This window comes from Drosophila ficusphila, unplaced genomic scaffold, assembly GCF_018152265.1.
Source record: "Drosophila ficusphila isolate 14025-0441.05 unplaced genomic scaffold, ASM1815226v1 contig_198, whole genome shotgun sequence".
Taxonomy (NCBI): Eukaryota; Metazoa; Arthropoda; class Insecta; order Diptera; family Drosophilidae; genus Drosophila; species Drosophila ficusphila.
This window is the reverse complement of record NW_025064092.1, coordinates 11,687,912-11,710,707: the sequence shown is the minus strand read 5'-3', so window position 1 is coordinate 11,710,707 and position 22,796 is coordinate 11,687,912. Positions and strand designations below refer to the sequence as shown.

Genomic DNA, 22,796 nt, shown 5'->3' with positions numbered 1-22,796 from the left:
CCACTGCAATTGTATCTGACCAACAGGCTCCTCAAAGTGCACAACCTGCAGGACGGCAGCCACGAGGCGTCCGAGGCGGACGAGGAGGAGCCGCCCAATGCAGCGGAGACAGAGAGGGCGACCGCGGACGGACACGAGGACGTCGAGATGCCCATGGTGGTGGACTACGACGGACCCATCGACTCGAACTCGAGCAGCTCCTCGATCGCCGCCCTGGACTCCAGTAAGCAGATGTCCAAGCTGCAGGCCATCCTGCAGCAGAACCTGGCAGCCGACGGGGCAGGAGCGGCCGGAGCAGGACCTGCCACAGCGGCGGGAGCCGCAGGGGGATCCGGCTCGGGATCCGGATCCGGGGCAGACATCTCGAACGTGCTGCGCGGGAACCCAAACATCTCGATGCGAGAACTGTTCCACGGCGAAGAGGAGCTGGGCGTTCAGTTCAAGGTTCCGTTCGGGTGCAGCAGCAGCCAGCGGACTCCGGAGGGCTGGACGCGGGTGCAGACGTTCCTGCAGTACGACGAGCCGACGCGCCGCCTGTGGGAGGAGTTGCAGAAGCCGTACGGCAACCAGAGCTCCTTCTTGCGCCACCTGATCCTGCTGGAGAAGTACTACCGCAACGGCGATCTCGTCCTGGCCCCGCACGCCTCCTCGAACGCCACCGTTTACACGGAGACCGTTCGCCAGCGCCTGAACTCGTTCGACCACGGTCACTGCGGCGGACTGGCCACCACGGGCAGCACTGGCAGCCCTTCTGCCTCGACTTCCTCCGGCAAGCGCAGCGGCATCCCCCAGAATGCGGGAGCCAGTGTGCTCGCCACCGCCCTCACCTCGCCCGCGACCACCCACGTCTCCACCTCTGCAGGCAGCGCGGCAGAGCAGCACGCGTTGCCCGATCCTGTCATTCCGCTGGTGGAGCTCAACGACGACGACGACGGCGAAGGCGAGGAGGGAACCGGCGTCGGAGTGGGCGACGAGGAGTCGGACGCCAGGCAGGAGGACTCGCTCCTGGACCGCCTCGGCACAGTGTCGGTGGACAAGCTGACCAAGCAGCTCAGCTCGAACGCGGTGACGATCATCGCTCGGCCCAAGGAGAAGTCGCAGCTCTCGAGCAGCGGATCCTCGGCGTCCAGTTCCTCGTCCGCTGCTTCCTCGCCGTCCAGCTGCTCGTCGGCTGCTTCCGCGCCGGAGGTGGCCGTAACAAAGGTGCCCGCCGCCGCGCCCGCCTCCTCCAAGGATGCACCACCACTGGTGCCCGCGGCTGGCGGTAACAGTAACAGTGGCAACAGTCGCAGTATTCTGAAGACCAACCTCCTGGGGATGAACAAGGCCGTGGAGATTGTCCCGCTGACGGCCGCCTCCCACTCGACCACTTCAGCTTCGGCTTCGGCATCCAAGAACTTTCTCACTTCCATCGCTTCGCTGGCCAACAAGACCACGGCGAGCCATGGAGCCGAGAAGCAGCACAAGATCCTCGACGTGGCCAACAAGCTGCTCGGCAGCCAGAGCGATCCGGCCTCCGCGGCACTGCTCAGCCTGCAGTCCAAGCTGAAGCCCCCAATGCACCAGCACCAGCAGCAGGGCGCGGCATCGGGATCGGGATCTGCTTCGGGAACTGGTGGGGCCCAGAAGCCTCCGAGTGTGGCCCAACTGCTGAACTCACCGCCGGAGCTCATCAGCCTCCATCGGCGGCGCACGAGCGGAGCAGCGGCGGCGGCGGCGGGCAACAGTCTGCTCGGAAACCATCCCGGCAAGCGGCTGCATCCCCAACGATCTGGAGCAGGGCCTTCAGCGGGAGCTGGAACGGCCAGTGGGGCAGCAGGAAGCCGGGGAGGGCCGCCTCCGCCCAATGTGGTCATCCTACCGGACACTCTGCGGTCAGCCCAGGAGCGGCACGAGAGCAAGAACTGGAAGCCGACTCTGATCCCGCTGGAGGATCAGCACAAGGTGCCGAACAAGTCGCACGCGCTCTACCAGACCGCCGACGGTCGCCGGCTGCCCGCCCTGGTGCAGGTGCAGTCCGGCGGAAAGCCATATCTCATCTCCATCTTCGACTACAACCGCATGTGCATCCTGCGCAGGGAGAAGCTGCTGCGCGACCAGCTGCTGAAGGCCAACGCCAAGCAGAAGCCGCAGAACCAGCAGCAGCAACAGCAGCAGGGAATGACGCTTCAGCACCAGCAGCAGAGCTCCGCCGCCTCGGCGGCCGCCTTCTCGAACATGGTGAAGCTGGCCCAGCAGCACACGGCGCGCCAGCAGCTCCAGCAGCTGCAGCAGAAGCAGCAGCAGCAGCAACTGCCCACTTTGCAGCCGGGAGGAGGAGCTGCGGGAGCGGGAGCGGGAGTGAGGCTGGCCAGGTTGGCGCCCAAGCCGATGCCGCCGCTGACCAATCCGCAGATTGGCAACCAGGCGGCCAGCTTCCAGCCGCTGCTGCCCAGTCCGCTGGACAACAGCAACAGCTCCTGGCTGTGGAAGAACTTCCCCGACTCGAACCAGTACCTGCTCAACGGAAACGGAGGAGGAGGCGGTGCCGGCAATTCCGCCAGCAAGTTGCCACATCTCACGGCCAAACCAGCCACGGCAACGAGTGGCGGGGCATCGGCCAGCAAGTCGGCGGCAGGGATGTTCACCCTCAAGCAGCAGCAGCAGCAGCAGCACCAGCAGAAGCTCATCGAGAACGCCATCATGTCGAAGATACCCAAGAGTCTCACGGTGATCCCGCAGCAGTTGGGCGGCGACATGGGGGGCAGCGGCACCTGCTCCTCGGGCAAGGACTGATGACGGCGGAGGAGGCCGCCAAGAGCAGCGGCATCGGCAGGCACCAGGCGAAGCAGCAGGATCAACAAGCAAACAACGGCCAGCAGCTTAAACGGCGAGCTTCAGCAGCAATCGAGGTGACCGGCGGAGGAGCCGGCTCCATGGATATCACAAACTCCCTAATTCCATGGCTTCAGTAGACTAAGTGATACACAGATAAACTGATCAACTGATAAACTGATAAACCGAAACACAATGAGCGGACAGACATGAAACAGATGAGGAATCAAGATAGTTGTAAGATTACATAACGTTGATTGTGTATAGAACGAGAGACGGTTACGAATACGATTAGCCCATAAGGAACCCCACTAGTTAGGCACTTGAGTCGATGCCACAGACGCAGAAGACGAGGTAACAAATGATCGAAGCAGAGGACGCCGATGCGGACGAGGATACGGACACGGATACGGATATGGATGTGGATGTGGATACGGATACGGATACGGATACGGATAGTTAGAGATGGCATAGACCTTGCTCTAAACTATGCAACTCTATCATTGTAGGATTAAACTATATTTTTTTAATTAGATTTACGGCTATAATAACTTGCGGTTCGTGTATTATAGATACCAAAATTGCTAGAGCTAAACGGTTTATAGATTTGTAAGCGACCCCCAAACACACACACACACACCCCCACTGCTACACCAACACGCTCGCACCAACACACACACACACACACACTCATACACACACTTTAATGAGAAAATTCAGCACAAATATAAACTGTGGCCAAGAAATATTTATTTAATTTCGGTCTGCTGCTGATCTTAGGAGCAGTGTCGGAGAACAGGATCCCAGGACGCCAGTTTCTGCCTTAATCCCAATGCTTTCCACAGACCAAACTACCAGGAGTACTCCCAACACACCACACTTCCACTCAGCAGTGGGCAAGCCGATTCGATAAGAGGACCATTTTGTATCTTCATTTATCCATTCATCCATTACGCCTCCGAAACCCACTCCTACACAGATTCAGACACAGATAATGATAGCAACCTAACATTAACTCCGAAATTGTACATATTTACATGGAAACAAATACAAAACTATAAAATACAGACTAAATGCTAATTCAACACAGTAAGCCCGAACCCAAACTGAAATCGAAAGCAAAAGCAAGTGTGAACCACAAACAATCAAATTGATCGGTGTTCTTTGTGCCTCTGGTGGCCTCTGTTCCATTCCAAGGAATTCTAAAATCGTAGCTGCCTAAGCGAAGCAAAAGCAAAGCAAAAGCGTTGGTAGTAAAGTGAAATTAATTTGCAAATTTTAAATGACAAATTAAAAAGCTTTCTCGACAAGTATAGTAAACACAGCATATATACCTATATACATATATATATGGATTTATATATACACGCTCTATAGATATTTTAGAGAGAAGGCGAAAGATACAATTGTAAATTAGTCCGTTAAGCATAGATATATTTATACACATATGAGAATTCAATTGTTGTTGTTGAACATTGAAAATGTATTTATAAAGCGGAAGTTGAATAATACCATACAAACCATACGAAAATAAACGAATGGAGCTAACTTTGGCGTGCCAAAGTTGTTATACCCTTGCAGTGATTATACAAAACCTAAAGCCGATCCTTCGGATATAGTACAAACTCAATGAAAATCCACAATTCATTGCATTATCTCCCATTACAAAGCAGTTATGTCAGCGATATAGTCTTCCGATTTTGGCACAACTCCTAACCGTTGTAAACGACAACCTCTCAAGGTTTATGTGATCATCTTTAAAAGCAGTTGATGTAGTTATAGGATATAGTTGTTCGATTTCAACAAGGCTTCAAAGATCTCCATCTAACAGATATGGGCAACAAACCTTCCAAGTCCCTGTAATCACTACATATATAGGCTAAATGTATCCCGTCATGGGGTCCATGTAACAAAGTCAACTGCAAGGGTATATTGAAAAGGACAGCAACTCCCATTTCGCTTCATTACAACGGATGCGAATCGGAGCTCGGAGCTGGAGGTGGAGGTGGAAAGGAGCCGTTCCCCAGGACCTCTCTCTGACGACCATGAAAAACATTGATTGCCTTGATCAAACCTGGTTTTCTAAAGCCCCATGGAAATTGTGTGCCTGTGTGTGAATCAGCACGTACATGTGCGTGTGCGCGTGTGTTTATGTAGAACTTTGTAGCTGATAGATCATTCGATCCGAACACATCTTACACTTATAACTTATTTATGCAATATTTTAAAGCGATTTCCAAGAATCAAAATTTCAACGAATCGAGAAATAAATTTCCCAATGTCCAGCTAAGAAACCCAATGGTTTTATTGAACTCTGGAATCCGCGGGGCAACTTCCTTATCTTAATGACAAACCGACAGCGATCGCTACACGAAAACACAGTATCCACCAAGAAATCAATTTATTCATCTTTCTTTATCGGAGTTTTGTGTCTGTGAAAATGTGAACATATCCGAGGAAAGCGGAAACTAGAGCTTTGAAATTGTTGATGAATAAATAGCTACAGTAACTGTGTGAGCATATTTGTAACAGGATCCTTAGTCATCTAGTGGTCTCTCTCTCTCTCTCTCTGTCCCTCTCTCGGTGTATCGCCATCTCTGTTCAGGTGGTGAAACTCTAGGTTCGCAAGCGGAAACGGAAGTAGTTGAGTGGCCCCAGCTTCTACTGCTATCTCCCTCCCTCTGCCTGCTTGTCTCTTTTCGCTTCTTAGCTTCGAAGAAAGTAGTACCTTCCTCAGATCTGTCGATTTCATTCGTTATTGGCTGTTTTATGTATGGATTTTGTTTTTATTAACATAAATTTCAAAAAATAATGTTTAGCGTTTTGTTGATGTTTTTGTTTTGGACTTGGTTTTAGAATTAGATTTAAATATTCGATATGCACTTGATGGTTGCTTTGCTTGCTGTTTTACAAATGTGTATAATGTATGTGTGTTCATAATTTGTTGTTTTCCATTTGTTGTTTATTTTGTATGCATGGTCCGCATACATCGGCTCGAGACGGAAATTAATAAATAGAATAGAATATGTATATTCATCTTCACATGATGCTCTGAAGTTCTTCTGCAGCTACCGTTACGAGTGTAGGTATAATAAATCTATGTTTATTAATATTGTTATATTAAAGTTTATCATTATTATATGATCTGGCTCTGCTCGAATCGACGCGGAGTGTGCACTGCCCGGGCGCTCCTCTTACAAGTCGGTCTCGCCGTAGAGAGCTGTGCTGAAGGACATGTAGTCCAGGGCACCGGGCACTCCGTTGGGTCCCTTGTAGGGCGGCATGCGCTGGATGCAGTATTCGGCCTGGTCTGGCGGCAACTCGCGGCGCAGTTCGTCGGGCAAAATGTATGGCTAAAAATAGAAGACATCGGTTGTGGTATAGTCATGAAGAGAAGATCGGAGCGGATTCCCCTACAAGTGCTGAACAGCTCTATATACTATATATATAGCTTATCTGCGATTCAGTTCTTGGATAGGAAGTCCCCAAAATAGGAGCAGCCTACCTTGTCGGCTGCCAGGATTCGGAAGGAGTCGATGACTTGCTCGGCAGTGTCGGTATCGGTGCTCTCGCGGGTCATGAAGTCGAGGAAGGCGTCAAAGTGCACGTAGCCAGTGTTGTTGGGGTCGACGACGGCGAGGATGCGCTGGAAGTCCAGGTCGCCCTGCCGGTCCTTGCCGATCGAGTAGCCCAGCGAGACGAGGCACGACTTGAACTCCTCGGGCGAGAGGCGGCCGGTGCGGTTCTTGTCGAAGTGGTTGAAGCTGCTGCGGAACTCGTTCAGCTGCTCCTGGCTGATGCCCTTGGAGTCGCGGGTGAGGATCTGGTTCTCCACCTCGTTGATGTTGCGGTTGATCGAGGTGAGCAGCTGCTCCCAGCCGACGCGCAGCGTCTCCATCGTGTAGTTGGTGTAGCGGTTCTCGAAGATCATCGACTCCTGCACCGCCTGGTGGATCTTCTCCAGCTCCTCGATGTTCGGCTTGTAGGCGTAGACGGCCTGCTCGTACTCCTTCAGCCGGTGCAGCTGGTCCTCCAGCGAGCCCTGCAGGCCCATGCCGATGGCCGTCACCGCGTCCATCTGCCGCTCGATCCACGGACCGACGATATTGGCCTTCTCGGCGAACTGCCGGCGCAGCATCTCGTTGTTCTGCTGCTTGCGCAGCTCGTTGGCCAGCGTCTGGTCGCGCTGGGGCACCAGCTGGCGCACGTCGCTCCACTTGCGGGTCATGTCGCTGGCGGTCAGCGTGGTGTAGGGGTTCTCCAGGCCGCCGGGGATCTGGTGCTGCTTCACGATCGACTCCACCTCGCGCACCAGGTTCACGATCAGGTTGAACTCCTTGTCTGCCTCGCCCAGCGTCGCCTTGAACTGGTCGTGCGCCTGGATCAGGCCCTGGATCTCCTCCATGGTGTGCACGATGAACATGTCCACCAGGTCCTCGCGCGTCCCGTCCAGCCAGTTGTTGAACGGCGCCGCCCGCTTCGCGAACTCCAAATGCAAGATGTCGATCTTCTCCAGGATGCGCTCGGCCTCGTCCAGGGCGGTGCGCCTGCGCTGGGTGAGGGCGCCCAGGCGGTCCCACTGGTCGCAGATGCGCTGGCACCTGGCGTTCACCGACACGCAGTCATGGTACTCCAGGGTGCTGTGGATGGTGGATGCAAATCGCAGATTAGTGGCTGCTCCCTGGGTTTCTGGTCAGGAGAAGCAATGGATGGGAATGGCTGGGTGCTGTCAGTTAGAACGTTCTTATGAATGCATTCAGTGTGACTCTGAAGATCCGTCGATTGGATTTCTCCAGCTCATAACGAATCAAAATTCGAAATGTTCAGAAATAATGTTTAGAAATGTTTAGAACTAAAGAAAGATCGTTTGATTGCTTTGAAAAGTGAAGTTGAAGTCGGACAGGATTCGATGGTCTGATTAATTGGCAGATGGATGGCGAGTGGATGGACTGATCGCGGCGGTGGAGTTCTACCTAACCTCACGCTGGACGCAGACGCAGACCAGACGCAGAAGGATCGCCACGGCAGCAGGCGGGATAGATCGATAGATCGGATTAGCTTGTGGGCTCGCGCAGGCCGGATACTTACTTCAGCTCCTGGGCGATGGCGGCGATCTGCTCGACGCGGTCCTGGTGGGCGGCCAGGTCAGACTCAAAGGCTTCGTGCTTCTTCTTCAGGGCCTTCAGCTCGTTGAGCTTGCACTGGCGGAAGTCCTGCGACTGCAGCATCTCCTCCTTGCCGCGCGTCCAGTCCTCGTGGGCATCGGCCTGAAAGTGGGTGGGTTAAATGGTGGTGATCCATCACTTGGACGCCTGCAGCTCACCTTGTGCTTGAACTTCTGGGCCAGATGCTCGAGGCGCTCCAGGCGCATGGTCTCGGCCAGCAGCCACTCCTCGAAGGCCTTCTCGGCCAGCTCCAGGCCCTTCCACGAGTTCGAGATGTCCGAGACGGTCTTGCCCTCGGTGGGCAGGTAGGCGGGCCGGTTGGACAGGCGCAGCTTGGTCTGCAGCGTGTTGAAGTTCGTCTCCAGCTTGGCCTTCTGCTCCACGCGCGGCGGCTTGTGCTTGCGCCGGTAGGTGCGGTACTCCTCCAGCTTCTTCTGCACGCCCGCCAGCGAGTTGTCCGCCTGGCGCGAGTTCAGCCACGGCATGGTGCGGCGGATCCACTCCAGCAGCTGTTCGCGGATCAGGGAGGAAGGTATGCGGTTAATTTGGGTGAAGTTCCCTTTGGCAACCCGTTGAGCTACTCACATCACTGGCCAGACGCTCGTACTCCTCCATGAGGCGCTCGTTCTCCTGGTTCACCTTGAGAACCTTGCAGATGCGGTTGGCAGCGGTTTCAGCCTGGTTGGTTGCATGGTTGGTGGGTGGAAGAGGGATGTTGCAACATTAGAAGGCTTCAATCGAATCGTTTCGCTCTGAGCGTGCTTGTGTGTGTGGGCACGGAACCAACTCAGATTTGGAAAAGCGAGAACAAGACGAACAGGAAACAGGAACAGGAACACGAACTGGGCGACGCGGCTCAGCTCACCTCAGCTCCATGCCACCAAGTCGAACCGATTGAAACCGACTCGAACTGGACTGAACTGAACTGAGCTGAGCTGTGTGCCCTTAATGCGTATATAGAAAGAATCATAACATGGCAGAAGTAGGCATTGGAAACAGGCATCGGAAAAGCGACAGAGGACAGAGCAGGACATTCCAATGCGGTCAAGCGGTCAAGGGTTAAGGTGCCCTGGATGCAGATCTGCAGTTAGTTAGTTAACGCGAGGCGTTTATCGTGTTTTTTAGGGGTCAAGGGTTTAAAGGGAATTCGGGCTGAAGGATATCCATTGGATACAAGGAATACATTTCATGATTGGTGCCCTTCATCAGCTTTTTTATGAGTAATCAGTGATCAGATAAACTCCGAGATTGAATTTTGATTAGATTGTGTAGATCATGGCAACCATCTCAAATGGGGATCGGTGTGGAGTGGTGGAGTTGGGGGGTGACTAGGTGGGCTTATCGTATACAACAGACCTTTTGGGCGCCACTGAAGCAGTGATAGTATGAGGACACATAGGTCATCACCGCCCGCTCATCGGGCAAAGCTGTGTTCTGCAGATCTGTGATCGAGTGTGTGGTGTTTTTGTTTAATATTTGTCAGGAGGGTTGTTGTAGTTGTTGTTGTTGTAGTTGTTGTGGCGATTTTGCAGTTGCAGATTGGTTAATGGCAGTTGTTGGTTTTGATGAGCAGAGCGAGCGGCACACAGAGAGATAATAAAAAGAGAGAAAGAGAAAGAAAGCAACAAACATACAAATGAATTAATCATCAACTAGGTTAGTCTCAACAGGCGTCAAACATAGTCACAGTTAATTTAGGCTAGATTAGTGTGTACAATATTGGAATACTGGAGCATGCCGGCGCACAAAACTCGAATCCTGTCCAGGATCTGGGTTCGAGTTCGAGTCTTGCTTCGAAGCGCCAATTAAACACCTGTAAATGGGGCAAGCTAGCTGCATGCAACGCTCTCGGAATGGAGTTATTGAGCCTACTAACTCCAGTGGAGGTGACCTAACCAGGGGTTAGAAACCAGTTAAGATCCCTGACAATCCCTGAGGGTTCGAACCTCCTTGGGTTCGTTGAAGGAAGGAGTTTGAAGTTTTGAAGACCTATTGGGAGGGTACGTATCTCCTACGTATCTTTTCGAGCGCTGTTAGTAGGTTATCGTTAGCATTTAGCATTTGGCAAATGCGACTTCGAATGCAGAAGCGGATGCGAATGCGAATGCAAATGCGATTGCGATTGCGGGAACAAACAAAATGCGAGAGGCCAATGCAAATCGAATCATGACAAATCCAGGCGATTGAAGATTCAAATTTGATATATAAATTCGTAGAAGAGGGCGCAATTTCGTGGCGATTCCCGCTGCCCTTCTGTTCTGGTTGCTGTGACTCGGATTTTGGCTTGACCTTGCCTCGACCTTGGCGCCCGGACCGTCGCGACCTTGGCGGGTTGGGGGGCCAACAGAAAGGAAGCAACGGCAACGGCAACAGCAACAGCAGCCAGCAGCAGCGGCAACATCACAAAATCGCATAAAATATACTTAGAACGAGGAAGGCATATGCTCATATATAGATGGATATATATGTGTGTATATCGATCGATATGCCGCTACAGCTAGAGCTAGATATTTAAGTGTATCGTGGTGAAGTTTAGTCACATTGTAATTATTCGGGACGTAGGTGTATTGTCTTGTGGGTTCGGGTACATGCGTCACATTTCCAACCTGTTGGGCTCCCTGGAAGGCGTGGTAGTAGCAGGAGACGTACGTCATGATGGCACGTTCATCCGGTTTCGGAGTGTTGATCAAATCTGTTGTTGTTCACCAATCGCAATGATTAGAACCAGGACCAAGCTGATGGCTTACGTCTAGTCGCCAAGCCCCGAAAACCCTTCAAAGCTTTCGTCGCCAGTAATGGGAGGTTCCACAGGGATTGCAGAACCCTCTATCTTAACCCAGATACCAATGGGGTTTACGTATACTTGGATCTCCTCCCATTACTGGACCCCACCCAACTGGAGGTAATCAGCCCCGAAACACTCACCGTCTGGATCCAACATGCGCGGAATATCCAAATACTTCTCGGCCACATCAAAGGCAGTGTTGAGATTCTCCAAAGGATTGTCTTTGGACAGCTTGGCGTAGTCGATCAGATCTGGACGATGGCGATGGATGAGGGCGCAGAATGCCAGACCATCCTGCGGAAGACAGAAGACAGGGGGATCCGTCAGTATGGACGGAAAGACAGACCCTTAGGAGTGGAACCGAACCCACCTTGAACGACAGGTGGAAGTTCTGTACGTTGACGTTCTTGTACGGCGCCGTCTTGCGCTGGCACCACAGCAGCAGGCCCTCCTTGGCGGTCATCTCCTCCACGGAGATGTCCTGTATGGCGAAGCGCAGGATGATCGTCCAGATCATGCCCAGGGTCATCTTCAGGTTGCCGTCCACGATCTCCTCGGCGCCGATGGACACCAGGTGGACGCCCTTGGAGGCGATGAAGTCGAGCGCCTTGTTCACGTTGGCGATCTTGTGGAAGCGCATCTTGCCGCGGTCGGGCTTGGGCAGCGTCTCGCCGGAGATCACCTCCAGCAGCAGCATCAGCTTGAGGCCATTGCGGAAGTCCTCCTCGATGTTGTCGATGGCGGTACCGGCTTTGCGCAGATGACTGTTACACCAGGCGGTGAATGTCTGAGGGGATGATACAGAAAAAGGTTAATGGTGGATCCATAAGATTTCTCTTGGAAATCCATTGAAAGCTATTAAAACAAGGATATAGAGGGTTCCCTCAGAAGGGGTTTAGTTGGGTCGGGGGAATGTTGATATTTTCGTGTTAAGTTAATGTGCAAGACGGTTAAGTACCATGGGTTCTTTCTGGAGCGTGACACCCTGTATGCGATGTCAGCTGATCGCAGATCGCCACCAGCTGCCAAGAGACTCAGTTCCTGTTTTTTTTTCTTCTTGTCTCCCATTTAGGGCAGTCCCAGCCCAGATTTTTTTTTTTTGTTGTTAGCTGCTTTCGGCTCTTAGCTGCATAACTGGTGAGACCCCTCCACCTCCTCCGCCCATTCTTTTATTCGCGACCCACTGTTGTTGCAACTGCGGCTGACAGATGCAGTTATTTTTCACCGAATGGGGACAGACAGACGACGATGGAGCAGCCAGAACAAAGAGAAAACAAGAAAAGACAGCGGGCACACATGTGTATGTATAAATATAAACCAGTTCTTTTTTGCACACACTTCATTATTTTGACCAACGTCCCCCACCCACTGGGTTTTGTAAGCCCACAACTCGGAATTGTTATGAAGATTTCTCGGACGTTCCCACTCTCACTCCCACTTTCTGGCCCTGGAAACATCCATTTACGAATCCGGGAACTATGGGTATTACGGTCATGGGTATGGGGAAACCCGGAACAATCAAAAAGGGAAGGAACAGAAGAAGGAGGCGGGGGAGGGGGTCGGCCTAATCGTTTGACAAATGGTCTGCATCTATGGCCGTATATGCATCACAATGGATCACCGCTAAAACGGGATCAGAAGGGGGGAACCGAGAGTCCACTCTATTGGCCATTAGCTTACAGTTAGGTGCGTGAGACCAGAGCGGGGGAGAGAGCTGATCTGAGAACAAGAAATGCAACTGTTAATGCAAATCGCTCTGCCCCCCGTCTCTCTCCGAAGCTCTCTCACGTAACGATCAAAACGGTTGCTGGGGACAGATTAGACGGTTACCCACTCAAACAATAACAACTTGAACTAGGCCAGTTAGAGAGTGGTGATGAGAGACAGGAGAGGGAGAATGAGAGAAGTCGACTAAGCCTGCATTGCGTCGCCAAAACAAGTCGCTCCGGGTTACCGCTAGGCTCCACGGCTGCACTCAAGCCTTTGCCTCTGCCGACGTCACTGGAGCAACCAGTGGTGCAAAAGCAACTAAGTTAAATCTAGCTCTTTTCTTACGTAAGTTGATTAAGGTATTTAAATCTATTTCAAACAACAACATGGACAATACTTCAAGTTGACAGGAGGATGATATTGTTTTTTGTGCCCAAAAAACACAATTATCTTGACAATACAGCTACTACATCTGCTATAATTTGAAAAAGTGTTTATAAACGACTTTTTCGCCTTCAAAAAGCTGGCAACACTGACGGTGTCTCTACTCTTGACTGTTGCATTCCGGCAACCCGTTTTCGCCTCTGATCAATTACCGTTATCGGGCAGCGACGGTGGCAGAGGCCAGTGGCCTGGGCCTGTGCTGATTGCAACGAATCGGCAGAGTTGGCTGACCAGCTTGCAGCTTCCAGACCTATGATTGAGCAATCTTTTTGGCCGGTCAAGGCGCACGCGCCAAAAGCAAGAAGAAACCCAACGAATACAGGCGACGTCTTTATTTTTTTGGTTAAGGAAAAAGCTCTTTTGGGGAAAAGCTCGCTATTGGCAGCAGTAGCAACGCACTCGCTCTTGCACACCCATTTTTAGCCGAGTGTAATTTGAGCGGCCCATAGCATGGACTCATTCGCACATGGCCAGGCCAGGCGGATGGAGGAGGTTGGCAACCCTGGCCGCTGATCCTCCTCATTCATTCACACCTTTCGCACACATGAGTCACGCGGCGCGACAAAGAGGGCGAGAGAGGTGGTAGTAGTGAGTCTCCACCACCCACGCCCATCCCCCCTCCTCTTTATACCTTTCATGGCGTTGTTGCGATCAATGTAAACACAAAACAGAAACAATTTCGGTGGCTGTTTTCTTTCTTTTTTCGGCTCTCATTATTCAGCAGCTGACGAATTCCGTTCGGTAATTTACGGTTACGAAATACATATAAAGAGAGATGCCACGAATACATGTCCGAGCATATCAAGCTCAAGTCATCTGGCGACCGCCAAAATCTTCATATTTTCGCATTTATTTATTTTGCATTTATTTTTCGACTTTTTTTCGATCTTCGTCAATTATTTTCAGTTTCGTTTGTGCGCGAGTGGTATGTCATTGCATTTTCGCCATGCTTTATGAGTGAGGGTGGCTGATGAATCTCAGATACAGAGATACAAAGATACCGAGATATTCTGAATCCGAATCGCGTGGAAATGTGGTGCATAGGAATGCTGTCTATTTATAATTGTCAATTTCATTTCAGCACCTAGGCGGCGTCGTGTCAAAAACACAGCCTTGCACTAAATTTTGGCTGGCAATATATAGAATTATGTACATATATAAATAATATATCAGTGTGCTTGCAGGTCTCTGGATTAGAGATCTTGGGGATGGGTCTTTGGCTCTGGCAAAGGTGTGCGAACTGACTATCCTCTGTGGCTCTGTGCCCCATTCGCTATCTCTCGTTCTTCCCAGCCTTTTGGCCCTTATCGCGAACGACCTTCTGGTCTTCCTAGATATCTCCACCTCACACCCCAATACTACTTATGGATCGGTGTTTCCAGGTTTATCTAAACAGTGGCAATTAGTTGCAGTTCTTCTTCTGACGCCATAGGTATGTGTAACGGTGTGCTTCCGCTGGCAGACAGCGACAAACAACAAACAAACAAACTAAATGATGAACAAGACGATTGGGTGGGGGGCTTGCAGGGGTAATTGATTGGAAACTGTATGGAAAATGTATTGTTAACCTTCGCTTCTGATTGGGTTGGGCCTTCCCATGACGATCTGATCAACCTGTTGGGCGGCGGGAAGCAACAGTTGGAACCTAATAACATCTTCGATTTTCATAATCATAAGCGATCGAAGGCTTTCGATATACGTTCTATTTGTGCTATCCTATATGTATAGTTCCTGAACAGCAACAAACTATTTTCGTACTATCTTCAAACATTGCTCGAACAACAAGAGCCATGAAAATCACGAAAGAAGAATTCTATTTTTAAAACTGGCCACTGAGCTTTTTTTTGTAGTTGTTGTTCTAGCTTTTTTCTCGTGTGAACCCTATGTTGTTGTTGCGGTGGCGGTGGTGGTGGTGGTGGTGTTGGCTCGGTAAAATATTGAAACATAATCAAGAAATATAGAACCCAGCCAGACCAGAGACCAGAGAGCATATATCCAATACAAACGGACTTCGGATATGGTGGGTACCCGAAAAATTGACGAACAGAATGGTCTTGCAAGACGTTTTCTTTTCCCAAGTCTTCTCGAAATATTTGGGTTATTTTAAAAATCTTGAATAAAGCTTAAGGAGGGCAGCTCCTAATATTCCGCTTTCGTTATGAATCCAATTCTAATTCAATAATCCAATTCTAATTCTAAGGCTCATCGCACTCTGACTTTTGAAGTTTTAAAATACTCAAAATCCAGCCTTTAAACATAAAATTGTTCTGAAGAGTAACCCCAACAATGGTGCTATTTTAACTTTGTTAAGTGACAAAAGAGGGCTCAATCCCAACTACTCAGTACGATAGTTCGATTTCGTTTAGACATAGAGGGTGATCACAAAACAAACAAAATTCAATGGGGGGATTGACTGTGTTTTCTAGCTTGGGATTGACACAGGCATGTGGCATAGGTTCAACAAAAAGTTTAGGTTCTAATTCAAAAAGTGATCGGTACCCAGAAGGTTTTATTTGTGGGTTTTGGATACTAGGTTTTGGGGTTGCAAGGTAGTTTACAGGGCTAAGTGGGCTAAGGGCGTTGTCCGCCTCTCACTCACCTTCTTCTGTTGCTTCTCCCACGCAGGATCGAGCAGGCCCTCGCGCTCCCACTCCTCCTCCTGCTCCATGTAGCCATCTCCGTACTCCATGGAGAGTCCGTTCTCCATCATCATCTTGTGGCGCTGTGGATGTCCCGCTCGCTCGCTTTATATCTAGTTCGTTCCCTGTCCCGCTGCACACTGACTTGCTCGCTCTCGCTGCTGCCGCTGTCTTGTTGGTGATCCAGTTGCTGCTGCTGCTGAAGGAAAACAACGGAGGTTGTAGTTGACGGCCGCTCCGGTTGCTTTGGTCGCTTCATTTGGCGGCCAAGTCGTTTGAATGGGTTTGGGTTGCTTTGCTCTTGTTTCGATTCTCGGTTCTGGACAGCCTCTACATACATGCGACTGTGCCTACGTGTGTGTGTGTGCGTGTGACTGGGTGCTGACTGACAGACTGACTGGCTGATTGATTGATTGGCCGATAGGGCAAAGTCTCCCCGATCCTGAAAGCTCTCCTGGGGGAAAGGAAATGGCAACGGCAACAGTTGCATCAACCTGCCACAACAGGTGGTTGCCGCTCCACCCGTAAAGCCCCTTGCCCCTTAACCGATTCCCGCTAATATTCGAGTTCAAAACGCTTTAGTACAAAAACAAAAAAAATCAAAAAATCAAGAATTCGGACTGGCAAAATCGTTGTATAACACGTTAATTTGCTGCTTAATTATTTTTGCGTTTGCTTTGCTCGTTCTTTTGTGTGTTTTCCGTGCTCGTTCCGTTTCGTATCGTATCGTATCGGTTAAAAATAGTATGTTTTGAAAAAGTTTTATTTTCGGCGTCAACGTCAACGCAGCGAAGGGAAGTGGGCGGGGCTGGGGGCGGGCGGGCGGTCTGGCAGAAGGAGAAGGACGGTACGGGATTGGTACATATTTGAAATAATTCTGAGAAATAGCGCGAATTCGGATCGGAAATCGGAACTGATCCGGTAAATATAGATTGATATACTCGCGGTGGGTTGCTTTGTTCCTTTTTTCGTGTCTTTTTTTTATTGGTAGCACTTTGAGTCTCCATATATATATGCACATATTGTTCGGATATATAAAGAGATATATGTGGTTAGGTAGATATAACCATCACACGCACACACACACACCTCACACATATGCAGTAGTAGCAGCTTCGTTACTTTTTGCTTTGCTCATTTTTGAATTTTTGTATTTATATTTATTTTTCAACGAGTACAAAAAAAAACCCAAAAAAAAGAAAATAGAGTATAACGAAGGCAAGTGTCGGTTGGCCAGATATATATGCACATATATATATCTATATCTATTCGTGTGTGTGTATCGGAACCAAACAAAAACAAAAACAACAAAACAATCTGTGTGGACAGCAATTGGAGCAATATCTACGTGTGTCGCTTGCGAAGAGAAAGACCCGCTCGCGTTGATAGCCAACTCAAAACTGATGTCGCGCCAGCCAGCTGCCAACTCTGAATACCGTCGCAGTCGCAGTCGCAGTTGCCGCTGCTGCTGCCGCCGTCGTCTGCGCACCACCACCCCCCATCCGCCCCATCTGCCCCACTTCGCCCACAGCAGCCGAAGAAGAGGAAGAAGAAGCAGAAGAAGGAGAAGAAGGAGAGGCGGAGGCTGAGGAAAAGTCTGCCGTGCAGCGGGAGCATCGGATCGAATCGGATCGGTTTGGATCGCTTGCCACAGCCGAAGATCCCGTCCCCAACATCCGAAGATCCGACGACCCGAAGCCCCGAAAGCCGAGCGGCCGAGGAGCGGAGCGAGGGGAGTGGCAGAGTGGGAGTGGGTGGCAGAAGAAAGTATGAATTTGGCCAGCACAAGCGTTCGAATTGTGGCACCCTATATCGGATGGTTATGTGGGTATGCTGCTTTCCAATACGGCCAACCAGTTCGGTTTTCAATTAAAGGTTGGTTTTTCGATGTTCAGTTACTACGATAAGACATTCATTGGCAAACTTTATTACGAGATAACGAAGCTCTCTGAGCTTTAGAAAGCTGTCCTTAACTAGGCTGTGATGATTTCGGATCCCCGAGAACGGGGTATCACAAGTTCGTTACCCTTCCACTGGCAATCATTCTCGTTTTCGCTCATTTGCAGCTGCGACTGCAGCCTGTTCCTGTTCCCCCTTTCCTTTGAGGAGAGCCCCGAACCCCATTAGTTGAATTGGTAGGAAAATGCAGTTGCAGGCGACAAAAGAAGAAAGTGGAGGAGGCGCAGAAGGTGCAGGTGGGGCACCCTGTACATGGTACGCAAATGCGAGACAACAACAACTTGTTGGCCCCGAGTGTGTCAGTGTCTCCACTTCTCCGTCTCCGTCTCAGTCCCCCGTCCTTCTCCGTTACCCGCCTGTCGGCAAGTCTCCGCGGTTCAGACAGCACCGGCATCGACATCGACATCGGCATCCACCATCCACCAGCATCCACCCATAACCCCCCTTGCCGGGTCTTCGGAAAACGCCCCCGCATAACTACAAAAATAGCAAATTGTTAATTTCGCTTCGAAAACTCTTTTCCAATACACACACAATCAAACTGCAAATCGGCGGAGGAGAAGAGGTTTTGGGGAGCACATGATTTTATTGGCATGCTTTCATGGTTTTTCCGTGCGAAACATTTCATTTTTCATTTTTCATTCCACATTTCACATTTTTCAACACGCTGTTAAATAGTTTTGACTGTGTGCGTTTTTCCCGTCGGGGGAGAGAGGTTACATATATTTATGAAAATTTATAAAATATGCTCGCCAGTCTCAAAATCAAGGATAGCGATTAGCTAGGCCAATAAAAACCACCCACAATAAGTGTGGACTCTCCGTCCGCCGCCGTCTCCCTCGCACACTCTACCCCTATCTCTCGCTCTTCGTAGGAGCTTTCGAAAGCTCTTAAGATAAATTCTGTTTTTGATTCTCTGAGGATCTTGGAACACTGTAATATAAACAAGAACGCTGCCGGCAGAAAGGATCCCCAAGAACGCAGTGTCTTATGCGTCGCTTTGTGCCAATTTCAAGCTGCTCCATAGAGTGATGTGTGGTGATTAGATTGTGAGATTCAGGCGGAGATGGAACTCAAAATTGGGTATTTATAGATCATAATGTGCGTCGTCAGCGGGCAGTTTTGTTCTTTTTTCGAAAACAATATCTATTCTTAGTCGCTGCTTGTGCGTTAATACCATATTTTTGTTAATACACACTAACATACAATCCTGCTGAGACATATATTTTATAAAAATTGACCAAATGCCATTTGAAAGGCAGCGGCCCCAAGGTGAGGAGTGGGGGCCAGGAGGTGGCCCACAAACCAAAAATGATTGGGTAAGCACGGCACACACACACGCACGAAACACGTACAGTGCGGTTCAAAAAACGAGCGATTACTAATAAGAGTTTCGGATAGGGAAGGTCACTACGAATTGGTATATAATGTAAAGGATAACCTGATCAGTGGGATTTCTCTAGCTTATAATCTCTTCGCAATCGCAAAAAAATGGTTCCAGTTTTTCAAAACACCTCTTAAATACTGTGTCTATTTCTAAACAGTGTCCACTGTGAAATTTATTTATTACCTCCATCTAATTATATCACAAATATATTTGGAAAGAAGCCAACAATTGAAAGGCCCATAGAATAAATCAATTAACTATTAATACAAAACTTTAATTTGGCTTAAGAAAAACGTCCGAAAATGACACGATAGTAAAATATCTTCGCTTTACTGTCCCGAAACGTACCGGTCATATATGTAATGTTAACATTGACATACGTCCGTGTGGACAGTTGGATTAATAGCAGATCCGCAGATAAAACGACAATATCTCTTGTTATGCAGTTTATATATTATACATAGATATATTTTGTTGGTTTTCGTCTGTGTTTCTTGTATCTCGCAAGTAATTGATAACGCTTGGGTACAATTATGTTTAAAAGTAATTACAATTGATTTAGAACAGGGCCAGCACCGCAGACTTGCGCCCGCCGACATATATATGTATTCTGAACTCGTATGTTTACATATGTACGTCTGTAGATCATAACTACGCTTTAAATTTTAACCTTTAAATATATTACGTTTACTCTTGTATCTTTTATCTTTTAGCTTTAGTTTAACTTTTACTTTGCTTGTGTGCTTTCTTTTTTCGTGTTGTGTTCTTTTCAAGTTTTGGATTTTGTTGGTTTTTCGTTTACGGGCACGCAAACGTCGAGGAGGCTAATCTTCTTCATAAGGAAAACATTTTCTATGTCAATAATAATAATATTAGGTAATAAAAAAAAATAAACAATTAAATACACATTTAGCGTAATATTAGAGGGGCTTTTTGAGGATATTGGGGTTATAGAGGAGAAATGCAAACAAACGCAATCACAATGAAACATTCTTGGGGCGGAGAACGGGGACGACTTTCGAGTCCGACCCCTACTCCAGTTTCATCGCCAGATTAGGCGGCGGCTGCGCCTTCAGCTGTTCGAGAAAGAGCTCCTCCAGCGGCCGGTCGCTGGTGATGCGGAAGAGGAACAGGTGGTCCTGGCACTTCAGACTGATCGATCGCAGGGCGGGCAGCCGCAGCAGCAGCTGCGCGAAGCGGCCGTCGTCACCCGGGTGCTCTTGACGACAGTGCTCGTCCAGGCAGGCGTACACCTTCTCCCGGCACATCTCGATCTCCGCCCGGTTCTTGATCCCTCGTATGTCCGGGTTGTACAGTATGATCGCCTTCAGGCAGGACAGCTCGCGGCGGTCTAGGCTCAGGCGCTTCATCTTCACGCTCAGCTCGGACAGGATGCGGTCGAAGATGGCCGAAACGCCGGCCTTGATCGCGCTGTTGCGATGGTACGAGAAGCTCTGGTTGAGGAACAGCTGCTGGGGCTGCAGTCCCGGCGAGCGCCGTTCGAAGGTGCCGTCGTGCCCAAGACCGCCGCCGCCGACGCCTCCGGCACCGCCGTCATCCAGCGACACGATGCTGCACCAGGCCACGTTCGCGATGAGCAGCTCGATCCAAGCGGCCTTCAGCAGGATGACCTGGTCGTCTAGCGGCACTTGGGCGAAATGCGGCATCATGCGCGCGTATTCGACCATCTGGAAGAGCTGCTTGTTGACCACCTGGCACAGGGCTGACACGGCGCCCTTGTAGTCCGGCTGCACTGTGGAATAGGGGCCGACACGCAGGAAGGTCAGAGCTCGGTCGCCGCACTGGGTCTCCGCCCGCTGCTCGGCCTCCAGGATGCGCTCGATGGAGAAGTCCCTGGACACGCTGTTCGTCATGAAGTCGTCGGAGCCGTTGCCACTTCCTAGGCCGCCGGATCCCACACTCATTCCGCCGCCTCCTCCGCCTCCGCTTGAGCCGCCCACAGACCCCGGGCCGCTGCTGCCGCCTCCGCTGGCGCTCAGCCTACCCGCCGCATTGCGGGCGCCGCGCTGGCGCTCCTCCTGCACAGCCTCGCGCTTCATGCCGCAGGTGAGGCACTTCTGGTAGCGGCAGTACTGGCAGCGGTTCCGCTGCCGCTTGTCAATGATGCAGTTGCGGTTCTCGCGGCACGCGTATGTGAGATCCTTGCGCACCGTGCGCTTGAAGAAGCCCTTGCAGCCCTCGCAGCTGTACACCCCATAGTGCTTTCCGCTGGCCCGGTCTCCGCAGATGGAGCAGAGGTGCTTACTGCCGCTCAGCGGATGGTTCGGCGGGTACTGCTGCTGGACGGCAGCGGCTGCGGCGGCGGCTGCAGCTGCCGAGTTGGGCGCCTGCGCCATCTGGGCGTCCCCACTGTTGTTATTGGCGCCGGCCGAGCCGGAGTTGCTGGGTAGCACGTGCACCATGGACATTCCCTGCATGAAGGGTCCGGGACTCTCGGCCTTGGGCGAGAAGCTGCTATTGTTGCTGTCGTTCAGCTGCGAGATGTCTGGCTTGACCTCCTCCTTGATGTGGCTCAGCCGGAAGCTGGCGTCCTCGCAGTTGTCCATCCTGGAAGTGCTGGATGGGATGTCGGGATGCTGTAAGGGATCAGCGGCTCCTTCTCCTTCTCCAACTCAACCTCCTCACAGTTTCTCTTTTTCACGCTTGCTTCGTGTATGTGTCTTTGCTTTCGCCTGTCTCTCTCTGGGGATTTCACTTTGCCAACGCCACCGTGTCCGTCCGTGCGTCCGTCCGCGTATTCGTCCGTGGGGCCAAGTGGAGCAGCTCGCTTCGCTTGCAGATTCTTCGCCGCTGCTGCATTTACATAATCCCGCTGGAGCCGCGCACTTTTCTCACTTGCCTCACCCAAACAATTGCGCTTTTTACCAACAAAAAAAAAATGCCAGACTTTCTGACTAATGGATTAAAACTTTTTTTCGCGTCGACATTTTTTCTCAACAAAGACAATCCCACCACAGCAGCGCAACTCACCACCATAGAGATGAATCGTGACACAGGTAGCGCACGAATCACGGTCATGACTTTCTGATGGTGGAAAGAAACTGGTCCTAGTGTCTCACCACTCATAAGCACAAGTATATACAAAAATATTTGTATTAAGCTCGTGGTACAACTGTTTTGCAAGTTCATTTCAATATAAAAAAAAACACTTTAGCTTTTCTCGTGACTTACAGTCCGCGCATCTCTAACTCACCAAAAAGTGGACAGAGTTGTCCCCTCACCCACGCAAACTGTAAACAGCCGGCGGCTGTGGTCCACTTTATGCGCTTATGGCCACCACAGCAACCAATAATTTTAGCCTCACCTAATTATTCATTAAATAGTGCCAATTAGTCAATAAATCGAATTGTGAACTGGAGAGTGGGTCCAGCGACAGCCCTGAAGCGCCATTGCACAACTCACCACGGCCGCAGTGAATGCAACACTGCGTCTGTCTGGCCCCCACACCCTCCCCCATGCAACCACCCACACAATGCCACAAAATAATTTTGCGCCGAATATGAAGAAAAGTGAAATGGAAGCGCCAATTTCACCGCTGCCGGCGCCAACCTCGACCCAAAATTGTAGCCGACGTTGCCGAGAATCGAGCGGTTTAGCAAGTGAACCGCGAAACCAACACCGAACACGAATTGGAGAGGGATTGGGTGAAATAAAAATGCAACTTACATGCAGCCAGTGGCTTAGAATGCGACGCAAGTCGCAAGGTAAAACTTTGTTTTGTTTATTTACTCGGGAATCTATCTGTTATCAGTGCTCGCGGGCACGCACACACAGGTAGAAGCACAAACACGGACACACGACGCTGATTAAATTTGTTGCAATCTTTATTTTTATTGTAATTTACAAAGAGACGCGGTAATTGGCATTCGCAG

General features: G+C 50.3%; 3 protein-coding genes across 10 annotated transcripts in view; 1 reads left to right on the top strand and 2 right to left on the bottom strand.

Moving 5' to 3' along the window:
- Nucleotides 1-5,828, top strand: part of LOC108097090 — a 12,895-nt gene extending 7,067 nt beyond the window's left edge. For all 4 annotated transcript variants that reach the window (XM_043207392.1, XM_043207391.1, XM_017199145.2 and 1 more), the window contains one exon: nt 27-5,828. In XM_043207392.1, the coding sequence (XP_043063327.1) occupies nt 27-2,775 (2,749 nt within the window). In that variant the 3' untranslated portion in view covers nt 2,776-5,828. The remainder of the gene's footprint in view (nt 1-26) is intronic.
- Nucleotides 5,201-22,796, bottom strand: LOC108097091 (alpha-actinin, sarcomeric). Of its 5 annotated transcripts, none has more exons than XM_043207398.1 (10): nt 22,591-22,796; nt 15,518-15,756; nt 11,135-11,551; nt 10,905-11,058; nt 10,520-10,671; nt 8,565-8,657; nt 8,138-8,488; nt 7,903-8,081; nt 6,320-7,454; nt 5,201-6,167 (listed from the first exon to the last, which is right to left on the bottom strand). In XM_043207398.1, exons 2-10 carry the CDS (start codon nt 15,629-15,631, stop codon nt 6,009-6,011), a joined length of 2,754 nt encoding a protein of 917 aa, XP_043063333.1. In that variant the 5' UTR covers nt 15,632-15,756; nt 22,591-22,796; the 3' UTR covers nt 5,201-6,008. The 5 variants fall into 5 exon arrangements, with proteins under 5 accessions (XP_043063333.1, XP_017054635.1, XP_043063332.1 ...); XM_017199146.2 differs by lacking the exon at nt 22,591-22,796 and adding an exon at nt 16,906-17,006 and having other exon boundaries at nt 15,518-15,753; XM_043207397.1 differs by lacking the exon at nt 22,591-22,796 and adding an exon at nt 16,906-16,995.
- On the bottom strand, nt 19,337-21,895 carry LOC108097094 (protein ultraspiracle). Its single transcript, XM_017199151.2, has one exon. The coding sequence runs from the start codon at nt 21,468-21,470 to the stop codon at nt 19,935-19,937; it is 1,536 nt and encodes a 511-aa protein (XP_017054640.1). The 5' UTR covers nt 21,471-21,895; the 3' UTR covers nt 19,337-19,934.